Below are 18,830 nucleotides of genomic sequence, written 5' to 3' on the forward strand. Positions count from 1 at the left end.
GCTATTCTAAAGAAACCAGGGACCTATGCGCTAAAACAGAGGACGACGGGTTGATTTCCTAAAACCAGGCGGTTCTTAAGCAAAACTCACACGCGAAGGGGTACGGGGTCATCTCAGCCATCAGATCAGAGATCAACGGCCCGGTTTAGATCGCGCGGGCGCGCGGACGCAGCTGACAAGCGGGGCCAGGGCGTCAGCGGGTCAGGGCGGACTGACTAGCTGGGCCCAGAGGCAGATACGCGGGTGAGGGGGAAGAGAGAGGGGAGGTCAGATCCCGATCGTAGGGCTAGGATTAGATCTACTCGGATTAAGTCCAAACCATCTGATCTCGGACAGGCGGCCGAGATCTAACGACCAGGGCTGGCTTGGGCGCGGTGGCGCCGCTCGGTCCCACGGCGAGAGTTCGCCGGAGATGAGCAGGTCGTCCACGGCGGGGCACTAGAGGCTCGGGAACTAGCCTGGCGAACTCGGCCATGGCCTTCACACCAGCGCGGGGGCACCAGCGAGCGCAGGCTACGGCGGGGTGGGCTAACAGTGGCGCTGGATTGCTCCGGCGAGCAATCGCGCGAGCTATAGAGTGGGGATAACCAAATTAAGGGCACGGGCAGGTTGCTCACCTCAAGCAGAAGCGCTGACATCACGAAGTAATAGCGGAGGCGCAGAGGATTGACGGGGCGACCGTGGCGGACTCTGGCTGCGCAAGAAAACGCTCCGGTGAGCGCGGACCAGACGCAACAGGGAGGGAGAGGGCACACCGAAGGGTGTCCCGAGCAGCTGACGGTAACGTGAAGCTCACCATGGCACTGGACGGGGCACGAGCGCAACGGCGGCCACGGAACAGGCGGTGGGCGTCGGCGGATGGTGGCGGAGCTCCCTGTTCGCGTGGGCAGAGCGAGAGATAGGGCGAGAGAGCTGGGCACGGGGTGCAAATGAGAGAGGGGAGGTGGGCGAGCAGGGCGCGTCGCTCGGACGTGGCTGGAGAACGCGCGGTCGTGGGCGCGTCCACGGTGGGGAGATCGTGGGCGAGAGGTTAGAGACGACTGACAGGTGGGGACGGTGGGACAGAGAGAGAGAGAGAGGGAGAGTGGGCGCGGGGGGGGGGGGGGAGAATGGCGCCGACAGCTCTGGCCCACGGGGCAGAGAGAGAGAAGGCGCGCTCAGGCTTGCGCCGATAGGCGGGGCCCGCCTGTTAGACACAAGGGACGCACGGGTGCGCGAGGGGGCTAGGCTAAATGGGCCGACTTGGGCTGAAATGGCCTTTTCTATTTTCCTGGAATTTCTATTGCCTTTTCTATTTGTTTTCTCTAGGGTTTTCAATTCAAATTCAAATCAAGTTTCAAATTCAAACCAAATCAAATATGTGCAACAATTCAAAGAATAATTAAGCTTAATATGATGCAACATTCCATGACTCATATGTTTTGGGCAAAATAAATTAAATAATCCCTCACTAATACAACTAACTCTAATTAAAAGAGAAAGATAGAGAGAAAACTAAGGAGAGAGAGAGACTAGAGTGAAATAGTGAAGAGTAACACCTGAATTTGGATGATCATAAGAAAGAAATTTTATACCCCAAATTCAGTGTGTTACACAAACACATTAGTCCACATGTTATTTTGTTCATCAAACACCAAAACCTATTTAGCCAAATGGCCCTCGGTCCATTTTTCTTACACTTACCAACAAATCCGGCAAAGTAGTTGCCAAATATGTTGGGGCAAACACAAGAGTCTAAAGACTTGTGTTTGGGTACCCAAGGTGCTTGTTTCTAATGTGAAAGAACCCAAGACCGTTTGGGTACCTAAGTACAAGACCTAAATTTGTGTTGTAGGTTTATGCATCCGGCAGAACAAGTTGGATAATTGACAGCGGGTGCACAAACCACATGACAGGGGAAAAAAATGTTCTCCTCATATGAGAAAAATAATGATCCTCAAAGAGCAATCACATTCGAGGATGGAAATCAAGGTTTGGTCAAAGGATTGGGTAAAATTGCTATATCTCCTGACCATTATATTTCTAATGTTTTTCTTGTAGAATCTCTAGGTTACAACTTGCTTTCTATTTCTCAATTATGCAAAATGAGCTACAACTGTTTATTTACTGACGTTGATGTTATCGTCTTTAGAAGAAATGATGATTCACTAGCTTTTAAGGAAGTGTTAGATTGTTTCACTGATAACAATTCTAAACTAGACACTTGCTTAATTGCTAAAACTAATATGGGCTGACTCTGACATCGCCGACTTGCTCATGTTGGGATGAAGAATCTTTACGAGCTTCTAAAGGGGGAAAAGATTAATGATGATGTAAATCGTGTATTTTAAGCTCTAAATTATGTATTTTAGAAAAAAAATCAAATTATATTATTAGGAAGGAAAAGATTAATGATGATGTAGAAAGTAACAATATGACACTATTTATGTCTCTTAGATTTTTGATAAAAAATGTAAAATATAGCACGATTGAAACTATTTTTTTACGAGATGAGCCTTATTATATTTTAAGATAAGAAATGCTGTTGTAAAATAGAAATTGGGCCTGTTTGGTTTAGCTTTTTTCTGACCAGCTTTTCTGAAAATCTGGCTGTAGGGAGAATCTAGCTGTGGGGAGAATCTGAGTATCATTACGATTTCGTGTGGAGGACAATAAAGTTGTTCATAGGGCTCAGAATCTAGAAAGTAACAGATTCCTACTATTACAACGAATCAACCGATTATGTGTTTATGTTGATTTTGGATGGTTTTTGCCCCAATGAATTTTATAGAAGCTGACTGAAAAGCGTTTATGTTGATTTTGGATGGTTTTTGCCCCAACGAATTTTATAGAAGCTGACTGAAAAGCTGAGCGTTTGGCAGTCCGCAGCAGCTTTTGGTGGCCAGAAGCTGCCAGAAGCCGAAACAAACAGTGCCATTGTTTGGCAGGTGTATGAAATGGAAGTAGAGTGAAGAGGCATGGAGACGGTAATTATGGTGACAGCAGAGCAGGTCACGGCAGTGGTCCAAGTCCAACGACCGGACCGGACGGACCCCGGCGGCCGGCACCCAGCGGCAGCGGAAGGGGAATCATCGTCCACTCGCAACTCCTTCCTGGCCCCTCCCACTCACCGCTGGACACTTCCATCAATCTCTTTCCCCCTTCCCTTGGATTCGTTTCAGCTACTGAAACTGAACGCGGGCAGTGGCAGGCAGGATCAGCCGAGCCGAGTTCCATTTCCGCCACCGTCCCTTCCCCCTCTGCCCCTCGTTCCTCGTCTTCTCTATTTGCTTGGCTTGGCTTGCTTTTGGTTCAACTTCCACACCATTCATTCATTTCTTGGATTTCTTTGGTGGCGTCCGCAAGTCAAGTCCCTTCCCCCTTCCGCCCCTCGTCAAAGCAAGCAAGCAAAAGTGGTGCGGTGCCATCAGAGTAAGCAAGCTCCCCATTTTCCCTATTCCTATACTACTACTAGTAGCTGCAGCAGCATCCACCGGATGGCCATGTCCAGCGACACCGCCGCCACGACGGGGACATGCACCAAGCCCAACCCCAACCACCGCCTCCCACTCTCAATAGCCTGATTGATTCATGGCCTCCGCCCCCACCACCGCCTCTTCTCCGCTACCGGCGTCCTCGCGGCCCACTGCCACACCGCCCGACACCGCTGCCACGCCCCCGCCCCTCACCTCTCCCGCACCCGCCGCTCCTCCACCCTCCTCCCACTCCCACTCCCACTCCCAGCCGTCGCCTGGGCCTCCTCAACACACAGCCTCGCCGCCGCCGCGGGCGGCTGCTGCTCCTCCAAGGCCGCCGCTGCTCTCGCCCCCTCCAACGTCCCCGACGCCGTCTGCCGCTCCGACGCCCTCGCCATCTCCGCCAGCGTCCCCGGCCCCTGCACCACCTCCTTTTAGCGCTCCTCCGCCGTCAGCACGACCACTGCCTACGCCTGCCATCGCAGTCGACCCGGCCAGGGGCAAGAACCCAAGTTGGAACAAGTCGTCCAGCCCGGGTGCGCCGTCCAGGAGCCCATCCGCCCCCTTTGGCGGCCTTGGTAATGGTGTTGTAGCCATCGCCGCTGCGGTGGTCGCCCTGCTCCTTCTTAGCCTCCTAGTCACAGCAGTTTGGTTCAACCGCAAGCGCAAGAGGAAGCAGATGAGTGGTTACAGAGCTGGTCTCATGTCGCCTTTTTCTTCGCAGCAACCTTCGGGTATTTTGTTTTGTTTCTCACTCCTCCCTATATATCATGCAACATACAGCTTTTTTGTCATTTTTTAATAAATTATCTTGTGAGTTGCCCTTTTCACTGTGCTGGCTGATTGTGTATGGTTGTTGCCTGAAAATTCCAGGGACCTGAAATACTTTGTTTCTGCATCTAGCTTAATACAGCATGCAGCTCTTTGGAATAGCTAGCAACACGGCCACTGATACCATATCCCGCTTCCTTCAGGTGAATCTGCAAATGTAGGATGGTCAGCTGATCCTTCTGTCCACACCAACTATAGCGCCGGGAGCCCCAGGCTGAAACAATGCTTGTCTGATATCAGCATGGGCAACTCCAGGTTCTTCTCATATGATGAGCTGTATCAGATCACTGATGGTTTCTCAGCTCAGAGGCTGCTAGGGGAAGGAGGCTTTGGGTCGGTGTACAAGGGCCGCCTGCCAGATTATAAAGATGTCGCCGTTAAACGACTAAAGGATGGCGGCGGACAAGGGGAGCGCGAGTTCCAGGCCGAAGTGGAGATAATTAGTCGCGTGCACCACCGCCATTTGGTTTCTCTTGTGGGATACTGCATTTCCAATGACCAAAGGTTACTTGTATACGACTTTGTTTCTAATAACACGCTGCATTATCATCTTCACGGTATGTTATAGCCTCTTTCTAATCCTTTGCAAGAGTATTCCCATCTTCTGCCAGTACAAAAATTGAACTGAACTGCAATCTCAGGACACGGAATGCCTGTGTTAGAATGGTCCGCACGGGTTAAAATTGCTGCAGGTGCTGCTCGTGGAATTGCTTACCTACACGAAGATTGTAATGTTGCTTCCTACTTCTCGTTTTCTTTGCAATGTTGTTGCTTGCATGTTAATTGCTGAACACATTTGCAGGCCATCCGAGGATAATTCATCGAGACATCAAGTCCTCAAACATTTTGTTGGATAACAATTTCGAAGCAAAGGTAATTGCATTCCCTAGATGAGCCCAAGTGTTTCTCACAACATACCCTAGCAATCTGTATTGATTTTCTGATTGAATGCCATCCACGAGTTCTAGGTTGCTGACTTTGGTCTTGCGAGGCTGGCTTTGGATGCTGTAACCCATGTGACAACCCGTGTTATGGGAACATTTGGGTGGGTGATGAGCCGTCATATCTCACAAAGTACATCAATATATGACATAACCATACGGAATTCATGGTAGACATCTTGTTTCTTTTCAGGTACATGGCTCCAGAGTATGCATCGAGTGGCAAACTGACTGAGAGATCAGATGTGTTCTCTTTTGGTGTAGTTTTGTTAGAGCTTATTACTGGCCGGAAACCTGTTGATGCATCAAGACCAATGGGTGACGAGAGCCTCGTCGAGTGGGTGAGTTGTTAGCGATGAGCTTATATTTGCTTCAAGCCTGGTGAAGTGGTGATGTTCCTAGGGCACTTCTTGTTGGCTGTGATTTTTGGGAGTTGCTATTCTTAAGCTTTGTTCCCAGCCAGCGTTCATATATTCAGTTTTGGATTGCAGTAGACTCATGTTTACATGGACAATGTCACCGTAGGCTTATATATATCTTGAGGGATTGCTCATGTTATGATGCTTGTAACAGCGTATTAGCCAGAACTTGTCTGCGTCCAAGAATTACTGCACCATGGATATGCTGCATGCCTGAGAGTTGCTGCCTGACTTCCTTTTTCCTGATTATTTGCAGGCTCGGCCATTGCTCTCTCGAGCCCTGGACACAGGCGATTTGGAAGGGTTGGTTGACCCCAGGCTCGAGATGAAGTTGGACGAGGTGGAGATGTTCCGCATGGTCGAGGCCGCTGCAGCCTGCATCCGGCACTCGGCGTCAAGGAGGCCCAGGATGAGCCAGGTACTTGAACTTAAAAGCGAGCAATGCTGTGGTTCCATTCAGGAAAAAAAAACCGGACTGAATGATGGCATTTTTGCGCTGTTGTTCCAAACTCTGTCAAATCCAGGTTGTGCGGGTTCTCGAGAGCTCAGCGGACATCGACCTGACCAATGGTGTTCAGCCTGGGCAAAGCCAGCTCTTCAACGTGGCCAACGCGGCGGAGATACGGATGTTCCGCCGGATGGTAGCCGGCGCGCAAGACGACGACAGCTCTGACTTGACACAGTACGATTGGAGCAGGGGTAGCGACGCTGCCCCGGGCTCCAGGATCTTGTAACGATGACCACATTGTGGTTTCTGAATTCTGACTCTGCCTGCAGTACTTGTTCTGTAGGGAGAGGGATGGAATTCAGTTCAAAGTTTGTTCCCTGACCGGCCGGGTCTTATTCTTTAGGAAAAAACAAAGTGATGTGTTGTGTTGTGTGTAGAGAAGATTGCACTCCTAGGTTTGGTGTGAAGGAAGAGGTTTGCAGTTCATTCAGATTTTTAGGCAGTCAAGGACAAGGACGTGGAAATTGAAGCAATTGTTGTTACTTGAATGAAACACGTGACATGCAAGGTTCACCATATCGAACGGCTAATCTAGCTTACCGATCGGTTTATTGGTAATTGGCGCTGGCGGGTAACGCTGTATCGGTGGTTTCGGAATATGAATTTGCAAGATTTTGTAAATTTCAAAAAAAAAATGACATTTCATATAAATACTATGAATTATTTGGTGACTTTCTGCTGAAACCAAATTTCAAAAGATGCAACGGATTTTAAACTAAAAATCAAACAAGTTTTGGAAATAATAAAAAATAAAAACCTACTATATGGTTCGGTTGTTCATATGGCCCAAAACACCCATACAAATATACAATACCCTAACAGTCGGTGTTGACTTCCACTCCGTCTTCTACCGAGCCACGTTTGTTGTCGTACTCGGCACAGCCGCACCGGAGCGCAGCGCTGACCGATCTTCTCCTGGACGTCCGCTGCTTGGTGTAGCCGGTAAGCCAAGTCGATTTAGCGACAAATTGTTCCTTTTCCCTGATAAATCGAGTTTAGGTCCCGACTAACCCTAGGTTTAGGTTACTTCGTTTGACCAAAGTTAAGCCGAGCCACAGGTTGGAACCGACTCATCGGATCTCTGTGGGTTAGCTGTTGTATATCCGATTAATCGATCGTAGGTATTGATTAGCCGTTGGTCAAGCAACAACTATGGTTTGGAAGATTTTCCCAAATTCACTTGAAATCTTTTTAAATTACCATTGCTACTTGCAATATATGCTAACAATACTTGTAATAATACTTCATGTTATTGTTATTTTTAGGAACGTCGGATCGGATCAATTCTGTTTCGGAACAGGACGACAACATATTTCTCTGATTCAAGTGCAAGTTGTCGGGTAACTAGGAACATGGTACCTAAAGTAGACCCATAACCTCCCATCGGCCCATTTGTCGAACAACCCTGCGAGGCAGAGCTACAGACCAAGTCCTCACCGAGCAAGCCTGCGAGGCAGGACGACCGACCAAGTCCCCGCCGAATAAGCCTGCGAGGCAGGACGACCGACCAAGTCCCCGCTAAGCAAGCCTACGAAACGGGGCGCCCAACCAAGTCCCCGTCGAGCAACTCAACGGAGTGGTGGGGTCCCAGCCACGACCGGACATACGTGTAGCATACCAAAGGGGCGCCAAGAGGTCACCATCAACACGACAGGATGCCCCACGAACGATCTCAGGCGTATCCCCACTACCATGTGGAGTCAATCAACCCCAGTCGTAGGAGGACCTCAACACCGGAGTCTCTACAGTGACCCGCATACCAAGAAAGACGGGACAGTGCGCCATACCGAATGTATACCTACGCTTGTAGGCCGGTGACGCGAGGCTCATGACAACGGACGAAGTCGCGTTACGCATGACCGCACCATAAGACTAACTAGTGGGACCCGCTACGTACTACTGCGAAGACACCAGCAATGGACTCGCTTGTAGTTCGGATTGTTGATGAGTGATTGTCAACGAGTAGCACTCTGGGGTAGTTAGTGGACTGACCAGAGTGTGACACTATGTTTGTGCAACCATGTCGGTTGGCTTGTGGTGTGCAGGTGTGGATCACAGGGATAGTGGTCAAAGGCTGAGCTAAAGGTCATGTGGGCTCATGCTGATGGACCGAGAGCGGTGAAGGACGAGTGCTGGGTCGTGGCTGATGGATCAGAGTAGCCAGGTGACTAGCCGTGGTGGTTGACACCTAGGACACGCACTCGCGCGCGGACGTGGTGGAATGGACCGTGTTGCCGTCGTGGTCAAGGACTGGTGAGACACATGTCTGTGATATCCTGGCCCAAAGGGAAGGTGATATCCTGGCTCAAGGTTTAATAGAATTAGTAGAGCACTCATATCAACAAGGTGCATCTTCTTTTTCGAAAGCCTATCTCAAAAGAACTTCCAGGCTAAGCGTGCTTGGCTTGGAGCAATTTGGGATGGGTGATGTAACACGCCTGGTGTTACTGGCACTAAAACTTGAGCATAACATCATATGCATTGACATTTCATGTTGATTGTTACACCTAGAATGCATCTACTAGGTAAAACTTCAAAACAAGTGTGATGTGATGATTTGAAGTATTCTTAACCCTAGGGTAGGGTACCTAACCCTGGGATCAGGGCATATTGGTAAAAGTAGAGCCAAATTGGACAATACCTCAGAAGTCATTGGAAATATTCATAGGAGATCAAGAGTGGTGGATTTGAGTGACACAAAAACCCTAGAGTGCTCAAAACCTTAAAAGGCCTCTAGAAAACCCTAATTTGTCCCCTGAGGGGCGAATTCAAATTCTATACACTTTTGGACCAAAATGTAAATATCAAAGTGGTAGAACATAAAAAATCAAGCAACTTTTACATTGGAGAATTTTTAGGTAGTGTGGAGTAGTTTGTATTTAATTGCAAAAAGTCCCAAGCACACTTATGTGGCTAACTCTGAATTTCAGTGAGATTGAGGCAACTTTGGAGCCTTGTATTTCTTAATTCATGAGGATTTTGCCCTAAGTCAATACATCAATCTTGTAGAGCTATGATAGGAGTACAACTTTAATTAAGTGACTAAGCATTGGTGCTGTACAAAAATTGGAGATAAATGAATTTAAAGTCGGGCTGTCAGATAACTTCAGTTCTGAAAACTTAAGTTCAGTGACATTTGGTTAACTTTGGAGGCAGTTCGTGGTTAATTCGATGAAGTTTAAGGCTAGGATCACTGTGGCAAAGTTTAAGCCCTAACATTGGTGAACAAATTTGTTGTATTAAGCTTGGCCTAGTGCTGTGTAATTTTTGGAGTAAATTACTCCCAAACCTGCTCTGTCAGGCGCTCTGAAGGACGATTACAATACTACAGTAGCAAAAGATCTCAGGTGCGTAGCACCTCGCTGCCGGCACTGATCGGTGCTGTGATTCGCGCCGCATCCCGGTTATGTGCTCGACGGGCATCTCTTCACAGCGATATTCGCGGACTGGGTAAGATCGCCGCCGTGGCGCGCGAATATCCCGGCCGCTACATGGCCACTAGCCCTTGTAACTGTACCTAGTCGTCGGCGCCGCTTCCCTCTGTTGATCCACGACATCGTTGATTTGACCGTGTTACTGTCACGGCGAGACGTGTCTAACTCCTAGAAAAGGACCGCGCCCGACGTAACTGTTGATTGCCAACAGGGTCCGGTGAAGTTTATCACCAAGACCGCCGCCGTGGGTCACCAATCCTATAAATTCACTGTGCCCTTACCCTCGACGTCCAAATTCACCGAGTACTAGTCTTCGCCTCTTAGTTACGGAGCCAACGGCTCACTAGCCATCTCTTTTCATCCACCATCGACGGAGATCATCGGATTTCCCTGGGATTGGTCATTATCGCCGCCGTGAAGGATTCATCTGTGGCCAGCCCTCCTCAGGTTAGTTCATACCCGTCTAACTCTTGTTTTGGCATACCTTTAGCCTCAGGTTGCTTACGGTGTCAGCCAATTGAACTCTACCGCAGCCAAAACCCTGGAACACCGCGTCACCACCATAGAACGCCGCGGCGGACACCCCCTCTATCGACCCACTCTTCCATCCCCGTTCGGTCCAAATTAGTGCGTGTACACGGTCTTTGGTGAACCAGTAAAGCTCACCTAGCTTCAATTTTGGCGCTATTGTGTTTAGTTGCCTAGAACGCGCTCACCGGAGCCTTTACGCCGCCGTGACCGTGAAAAAGCATCAATTAGCGTTAAATCCATCAAATTGAGTTAGGGCTTTTGCCCGGGTAGGCTTGCGCACGGTATTCGTGTGCTTATTGTCTCTTGTTGAGGTCACCATCGCTGTAGAATTGTGGCTCCGGCCTCGTGCTCGACGTGATTCCATCGTGGACCGAACGCGGTGAAGAAACAGAAGAGGGGGGGTTTACGCAAATGTCAGAGAGACACATGAATAGTGTCGTGACCACTTTTCGGGTTTTTCAAATTGCCAGGGACCTTTGCGCAAAGTCACCAATGCAGGTTTTTCAATTTCCTTCCATGGAACTGTTTACCATTCCTTGATACCTGTTTTATTTAAAAGCTTTCTGATGCTTATTCTTGCCTTAGAAAACAAAGTATTTTGTTTTAAACAAAGATGGTGCTTCATATGGGATGGGAAGTTTTCAAAAGAAAGGACTTGATGGTGAATTCATCAGGGCCATGATGGGTTAAACATCGGAATAGATGTACCTCTGACAGGTACCAAACTTTGGGTTTTAAATGATAAAGACGAGACCGGGTGGGTGACTTACACGAGAAGGAAGTCTCGGTGTAGTGTCTCTGTCTAAGTCCCTTAAGGACCGTGTCGATGTGGGCCTGCTGACCGAGGACCCTTTAACTGGTCACATGCCTCATCATGGGTAAGCTTTGTCTTGATCGGACCAATACCAAAAATGCCAACATGCAATGGGAGTGGAGAGATGGCGAGAGTAGTGTGTACCCTCCGTGGCAAGAGGCTGGACGATGGTGTATCTGTGCTCTCGGTTGGCGTGAACCCGGTCTGGTTTTGAGAAACCCGGTGGCGAGCTGACATATGCAAGGGTTAAGTGCTACATATGTCATGTGGTTGGAGATCCTCATCTGAGTATTAATCGATTCAGATCGTCGTTACTTCTCGGACATGAAGACTTGGTCACTGACTTACACGTAGCAATCCAGTGAACTGAAGGGATGATAAAAGACGGCTAGTGTAGGCCAAGTGCTTGAACTAGGATAGAAAGAACTTTAGATGTAGGTAACCTTACTTAACCTGATAATAAAACTGGATTTTAAGGATCCACTGTTAGTAAGCATTTATGCAAACAAAGTCTTTGAATCTTGACAAGCTTTATCTTGAATCAGCATATCCTTGAGAGTCTTTTCCTTTGTCGGGTAAGACTTGCGAAAGTACACTCCGTACTCAGGGTTTTCAAGCCCATGTTGTTGTAGGTGATGAAACAGCAGAGTTTTGCTGTTTCTGCTCGAAGGTGGTACCAAAGGAGGAGCCAAATCAGTGATCGTGTGTGCGGGAGGATGTTTGCCTCCCAGTTTGAAAATACTAAACTTTTGTGCGGGAGGGTGTTTTGCCTCCCTGGTATGTAATAATATTTTATGCACTCATAACACCCGATACTGTAATAATACTCTCTCTCTATATATTTTATGAATGTAAATTAAGTAATTGTAATCTACTTCCGCTTATTCTATCCTCCGATGTGATGTAATGTCTGCGTGATGGGTGAAGCGCTTTTGGACGAAACGATGAGGATACAGATGACCGAACTTGTCAAGTGATTATGTGCATCTACAGGGTTGTCCGAGGTCCTGAGAACGAGGACATCTGTAGGTGGGCCTAATACCTTGGGAGGTTCCGTGACAGTTGGTATCGGAGCGAAGCCCGTCTCTTCAGACATTACGTAGTACTTCAAAAGAATTTTTAAACACTCACCTTAAAATATTCTTTCTTTCTCATCTTACCACTTTTTGGTAGTAATTTTGTCGGCGTTTCGACCCTCGGGGGGGGGGGGGGGGGGGGTCCCTGGACCGACGAGTAAATTTGTCGCTGCGTGTCCTAGCCCAGATGGGTTGGCGCGAGATGGAACACAAGGGGGAAAACGCGGCTCGTGTTATCCTGCGCCAGGGGGGATGCGCTCGTAGTAGGGGTTACAAGCGTTCGCGAGAGAGAGAGAGAGAGAGTGAGCCTGTTCGTCAGCCCGTTCTCCCGCTCGACCCTCTCGCATGAAGGCCCTGGACCTTCCTTTTATAGATGCATGGAGAGGGTCCAGGTGTACAATGGGGGTGTAGCGATGCGCTAACGTGTCCGGCAGAGAGGTGCCTGAGCCCTGTGTACATGCCAACGTGGTTGTCGGAGAGGTGCTAGAGCCCTGTGTACGCGGTAACATGGCCGTCGGAGGAGCGCCTGAGCCCTGTAGAAGCACAGCTGTCGGTGCTGCTGGGATCTTGCTGACGTCTCCGTACTTCCGTAGGGGGCTGAGAACCACCGTCGTCATGGACGCACGCGGGGAGCCATAATTACTTGTTATCGGGGCGAGCCAGATGGGACGCCGGTCTTGTTCCCCCGTAGCCTGAGCTAGCTAGGGGTAGGGTAATGATGTATCCCTGTGGCGCGGTCGGTCCGAGCCCAAGGTCGGGCAAGGCGGAGACTTCTCCCGAGGCCGAGCCCTGAGGTCGGGCGAGGCGGAGACCACCTTCCGAGGCCGAGGTTGAGGCCGAGCCCTGGGGTCGGGCGAGGCGGAGACCACCTTCCGAGGCCGAGGTTGAGGTCGAGCCCTGGGGTCGGGCGAGGCGAAGCTTCCTGTTGCACCTGAGGCTGAACTTGGCTATTGTCAGCCTCATCCTGGTGGGTGGCACAACAGTTGGAGCGGAGCGAGCGGCGCTGTTTTCCTGTCAGGTCGGTCAGTGAAAGGGCAAAGTGACTGCGGTCACTTCGACCCTGACGACTGAGACACGCGTGTCAGGATAAGGTGTCAGGCGATCCTCGCATTGAATGCGCCTGCGATACGGTCGGTTGGAGAGGCGATTTGGCCAAGGTTGCTTCTCGACGAAGCCTGCCCGAGCTGGGCCTCGGGCGTGCCGAGGGTGTGCCCACTGCCTGAGGAGGCCCTCGGGCGAGACGTAACTTTGTCCGGGACTTCAGTTCCTGCTCGAGGCTGGGCTCGGGCGAGGTGAGATCGCTTCCCTTGGGTAGACGAAGCCTTGACCTGAATCATACCCATCAGTCGCTGCAGCTTGTGCTGATGGTGGTTACCAGCCGTGTATAGGAGTGTTGGGGGTACCCCTAATTACGGTACCCGATAGTAGCCCCCGAGCCTCGAAGGGAGTGTTGGTACTCTCTTGGAGGCTTTGACGCACTTTTTTGTGAGGGGACCCGCCTTTCTCGGTTACACTTTGTTCCGGTGGGTGCGTGCGAGCGCACCCGCCGGGTGTAGCCCCCGAGGCCTCGGAGGAGTGGTTTGACTCCTCTGAGGTCTTAATGCCTTTCGTGATGCCTTGGCCGGCCTGGTTGTTCCCTCATGCGACCTGATTGTAGCCCGGGTGCATGGTCAGGTTCTAAGTTTTTAGGCTGGTTTGTTGACGCTGTCAACGGTTTGGCCGTAGCCGGGTTGCGAGGGCAGCCCCCGAGCCTCTGCACGGAGCGAGAGGACGATCAAGGACCGTCTCGGCTTTTATTATACGCCCCTTCGTCGCCTTTCCACAAGGAGGAAGGGGGGGAAGCGCCATGTTGCCCTCGGAGGGCTTTAAACATGGTGTCTCCAGTGAGTTGCTAACGGGTGATCCGAGTGGACGCCCATGCCTCGTTCGATAAGGGTCGGCTAGTGGCCCAGAGGCGCGCTCCAAAAGTACCTGCAGGTGATTTGCCAGACCCGGACCCATTCGATAGGGTCCGAGGGCTCGATGCCTCCCTCTGATGGGATTCCGTTACAAAATCGCTCCTGCTGGTCTCGGAAATGTCCTAGGGTACCTCGGGAGCGTAGCCCGAGCCTCGACCATGTAACGGACGTACCCAGAGTCATCCCTCGCTTTGCGTGCTCTGGGGCGGCTGTCGAACCCTTCCGAGGGGCCAGCCTTCGAACCCTTGATCAGTAGTGGGCGCGAAGCCCGAGTGCTTTGAGGCGGCTGTCGAACCCTTCCGAGGGGCCAGCCTTCGAACCCCTGATCAGTAATGAGCTTGAAGCCCGAGTGCTCTGGGGCGGCTGTCGAACCCTTCCGAGGGGCCAGCCTTTGAACCCCTGATCAGTAGGAGGGCTCGGGGCCCGCTTCCTTCGTGGAGAAGGATCCCTTTCGAAATATCCCCTTTCTTGGTCCCTGTAGCAAGAGAGAGAAAGGGGAAGAGGAAAAGGATATGAATTTAAACGGTGTGGCGCACCTTTTTTGATGCGGTCATCATGGCGGAGGTGAAACGACGCCCGCTTCACCTGCAAAGGTGTCGCTCGCCATGCTGAGGAGTTAATGCGACAGGACGGGCGATTCGCGGGGCGGCCGTTGCGCGTGCTCGAGTCGTTCGAGGAACAGAACACGGGCGCGTCGTCTTCACGCCGTGGGAGAGGGCTCCCCTGTCGCTCTAGGAGGGGATGCGAGCCTACAGGCGATTTGACCGTTGCTTCCGCTCGTCTGCTGTCGCCATTACTGCCGGTCCACTTTTGGCCACATCAACCGTCGCGCCTCCTCCCACGGCTAACTGACCCATGATCGTTGTGCTTGGTTGGCACTGTTGGGTCATGCGCAAGGCTGCCTCGAGTCGCGGCACCGGTTCCACAGTCGAGAAGGCTTGGCATTGGCGCGAGTGGCGGTGCGGTTTCCTTGCACGCAGTAACCGGCGCGCCGGTTACATGACGTGTGGGCCTAGGCCTTCACGCTGACCCACCGGATGCGATGAAGCCGAAAGGGTGCACAACCGTGGTGCGGTTGCACGACTCCTGCACGGCGGTCCGCCCTTTCGCCTGCTGGTTTTCAGCGAGAATGGGGGAACACTTATAACCGCGGGGTGGTTACCTGCTTCGCGCGCAGTGGTTTGGCTTCTTCCGTTTCTGGTCAGCTTGCATGACGTGTGGGACCCAGCCCCCGTGTCGTAGGGGGAGGCCCGGAGCACGTTGGTGAAGACTTTGCCCGTGACGCTTGAGGATGCGAGTGGGGAGAGCCGCCTTTAAAAAGGGATCGATCCCCCGGGCGGTGGACATGCCTTCGTACTCCCCTCATGCATCGTGCCCTTCCACCTTCCGAGCCCCCGGATGGGGAGCACCCGCGTTGCCTTCGTCTTGCTGCTGTTGGAGGAGCGCAACCTCGCGGGGGTTGGCACCCTTCAGCCATTGCTCGGCTTCAAGTATTTTCATCATGCAGCCCGGCTGCATTCCCTCACCAATGGTCATCCAGGATGATGACCACCAGTTCGATGGTAGGGAGAAGCAAGCTAGGCTGCGGCCTCTGCCCCGCCCTCAGCTTCAAGGATCTTCATCATCCTTGCTGTGGCAGAGGGCAAGCTGAGCCGAGGCTCTACCTCCCGCATGGGTCGGCAAGCCGCCTCTTCCTTCAGCATTCAGGGGAGAGGGCGCTCACCGGCATTGCGGAGGGGGCGAACTTCGACAACGCGGGACCGGTCGGCCACAAGCGTCGTCACCTCCAGCGTGCCTGGCTCGCTGGCTCAGCTGGCTCTATCGCGGCCTCCAATGCTGCCTCCTGCCGCTTGATCCGGGCGTGGCCGTCAGTCCACCGCACGGGCAATTGTTGCGCCGTGCGCACCGGGGGATCGTCCAAGACGTCGTACGCCGTATGGGTGGCGTTCGTGTTCTTGGATTGTCTTGTCTCACTCTGGCACGATGCCTCTGCACGGAGGTCGGTGCCTGCCCATCCGCGAGGACTTGAGTGGGGATCTGCCGGTGCAGGCTGGGGCGGCTGCCATTCGTTGGCATAGCGCTGGCACGCAGGTGGCCGCTGTCGTCTGTGCCGAGGTGGTGGTCGCCAGAGAAGGTTTCTTCACCGACGAGACCGTCGGCGCTACCTGCGGTCGGACCCCTGGCTCTTTGGCTTTGATGGATTGTCCTTGCCCCTCGAGTGGGGACATGGGCGAGGGCCTTCTCACAGCAGCGTTTGCCCTGAGGTCATCGCTGCTACTGTTTAGCCGCCCGAGGCGGAGGTCGTTGTCGCTGCTGGTGCAGTGGTCGCCGGCGAGCCACCTAGAGTTTGTTGTCCCGCAGGCCCTCTGGTGTGGAGGTTGTTCATACCCGCAGGGATGGAACCGAAGTCCCGTTTGTAATGGCACTCTGAACATGGGTGTTTGTTCATTGTGGCTGTCGAGGCCTGAACATCTGGGTATTTGAGTGTAATACCATGTTTCTTCCTTATTTCGAGCACTAGGACTCGCCCGTCGGCTAGCTGAACCGCTTAACCGAGCTTGAGTTGCCTCGCATGGAAGGTGACGAGTGAGGTATCCGTATCCCGGAGGCGTAGGAGTCGCTCGGCTCGGTCGGCCTTGCCGCTCAAGGCTTCTCTTGCTCAGTTATAGAACCTTCGGCCACTCTGCGATGAGCTGGAGCCGGAGGCAGCGACGTCGGCGTGGACAGAGGCGGAGTCGGCTCAAAAAGAGGCTTCGTCGGCCCGGGAGCATGTGGCTTCCCTGGTCGAGGAGGTGCAGCGGCGGCGGCTGGAGCTTGGCCAAGTTGTCCGCTAGCGGGACCAACCCCGGAGTCACGCTGCCGAGGCCGTAAGCCGGGCTGAGGTCCTCGGGGGACAGTTGGCTGAGGCTACGGAGTGGCCAGCCGAGGCGTCCGCTCGGGCCGGAACCCTTGCGGAGAACCTGGCCGTGGGGGCCCGAGCGCGGTGCTGGTGTCCTCCTCCGAGGTGGAGATCCTTCCGCCCGAGTCGCCGTCCGAGGCTGGGCCAGGATCTGCCGAGGGTGATAACGACGCCGAGGGTGCTGCTGCTCCCTCTGTCGATGTCCGAACCTGCAGGAACAATTTGTCTGTAGTATGCGTATGTTTTTTTGCGGCCGCCGAGGCCTAAACATCTCATTGTCATATTATAAAGCTGTGTTTTCTTTCCTCTTGTTTCGAGTATCAGGACTTGTTCGTTGGTAGCAGAATCGCTTATCCGAGCGAGAGTTACTTTTCATGGAAGGTGATGAGTGAGGTATATGTATCCCGGAGGCGTAGGAGTCCCTCGGCTCGGTCAGCCTTGCCGCTTACGTGCACTCTTACTCGTTCGCATGATTCTGTTATCGATATAGTCGAGAAGGCACGAAAGTCGTTTTGGCAGAAAAGTTTTTTGAGCGTTAGGACTTGTACGGCAGCAGAATCGCTTTTCCGAGCGTGAGTTACTTATCGCGGAAGGTGATGAGTGAGGTATCCGTATCCCGGAGGCGTAGGAGTCCCTCGGCTCGGTCGGCCTTGCCGCTTACGTGTACTCCCGTCGTTTTCAGGACCCCGCTATCGAAGCAGTCGAAAAGCGCGAAAGACGTTCTGGCAAAAGACTTTTTCTGAGGAAAATTTTGACGCAGAGGGGGTTCCCCCCTTCTAGCCCCTGAGGGAGGGTCGGGCTTTGCCGAGGCAAGGCTGACCCTTCCTTGACGGTTAGACTTTATTTATGTATGTAAAGAGAACGAGGTATATGAACGACTTGAAACATCTTAAGGGTAGAAGCGACGTAGCTATTGGATGTTCCAAGCGTTGCTGTAGATCTCGCCTCAATCGTTGGCCAGCTTGTATGTTCCGGGCTTCAAAATCTTGGCGATGATGAACGGCCCTTCCCAGGGAGGGGTAAGCTTGTGGCGCCCTCGGGCGTCCTGCTGCAGCCGAAGTACCAAGTCTCCCACTTGAAAGCCTCGGGGTCGAACCCCTCGGGCGTGGTAGCGTCGCAGAGACTGCTGATACTGCGCCGAGTGTAGTAAGGCCACGTCCCGAGCCTCTTCCAGCTGGTATAGTGAGTCTTCTCGGCTGGTCTAGTTGCTTCGGTCGTCGTACACCATTGTCCTCGGGGAACCATATTCTAAGTCTGTGGGTAAGATAGCCTCAGCCCCATAGACTAGAAAGAATGGCGAGAAACCCGTGGCTCGGCTTGGCGTCGTCCTCAGACTCCAGACCACCAAGGGTAGCTCTTTCATCCACCACTTGCCAAACTTGTTGAGGTTGTTGTAGATCCTCGGTTTAAGTCTCTGTAGAATTATACCGTTGGCACGCTCCACCTGCCCATTCGTCATGGGGTGAGCTACGGCGGCCCAGTCCACACGGATGTGGTGGTCCTCGCAAAAGTCTAGGAACTTCTTCCCAGTGAACTGTGTGCCATTGTCGGTGATGATGGAGTTTGGGACCCCAAAGCGATGGATGATGTTGGTGAAGAACGCCACTACTTACTCGGACCTGATGCTAGTTAGGGGTTGGACCTCGATCCACTTGGAGAATTTGTCGATGGCGACCAGCAGGTGCGAGAAGCCCTCGGGTGCATTCTGCAAGGGACCGACGAGGTCCAGACCCCACACAGCAAATGGCCAGGTGATGGGTATTGTCTATAGGGACTGAGCGGGCAGGTGCGTCTGTCTTGCGTAGAATTGACACCCTTGGCAGGAGCGTACAATCCTAGTGGCGTCGGCCACCGCGGTTGGCCAGTAGAAACCTTGTCGGAAGGCGTTTCCTACGAGGGCTCGAGGTGCTGCATGGTGACCGCAAGCCCCCGAGTGTATTTCTTGCAATAGCTCATGTCCTTCG

General features: G+C 52.3%; 1 protein-coding gene across 1 annotated transcript; it reads left to right on the top strand.

Annotated features, from left to right (window-relative positions):
• The first annotated feature begins 2,971 nt into the window (after positions 1-2,971).
• Positions 2,972-6,670, top strand: LOC103629309 (proline-rich receptor-like protein kinase PERK8). Its single transcript, XM_008650470.3, has 8 exons — positions 2,972-4,189; positions 4,430-4,843; positions 4,928-5,014; positions 5,089-5,159; positions 5,255-5,331; positions 5,421-5,568; positions 5,903-6,064; positions 6,171-6,670. Exons 1-8 carry the CDS (start codon positions 3,571-3,573, stop codon positions 6,378-6,380), a joined length of 1,788 nt encoding a protein of 595 aa, XP_008648692.1. The 5' UTR covers positions 2,972-3,570; the 3' UTR covers positions 6,381-6,670.
• Positions 6,671-18,830: the final 12,160 nt, after the last annotated feature.

The sequence above is a fragment of the Zea mays genome, chromosome 6 (genome assembly GCF_902167145.1).
Source record: "Zea mays cultivar B73 chromosome 6, Zm-B73-REFERENCE-NAM-5.0, whole genome shotgun sequence".
Classification (NCBI taxonomy): Eukaryota; Viridiplantae; Streptophyta; class Magnoliopsida; order Poales; family Poaceae; genus Zea; species Zea mays.

Coding starts and splice junctions, on each gene's coding strand:
- LOC103629309 (XM_008650470.3), top strand. CDS start 3,571: ATGGCCTCCGCCCCCACCACCGCCTCTTCTCCGCTACCGGCGTCCTCG. Junction 4,844..4,927: donor GCTGCATTATCATCTTCACG/GTATGTTATAGC, acceptor CTGCAATCTCAG/GACACGGAATGCCTGTGTTA. Junction 5,015..5,088: donor TGCTTACCTACACGAAGATT/GTAATGTTGCTT, acceptor ACACATTTGCAG/GCCATCCGAGGATAATTCAT.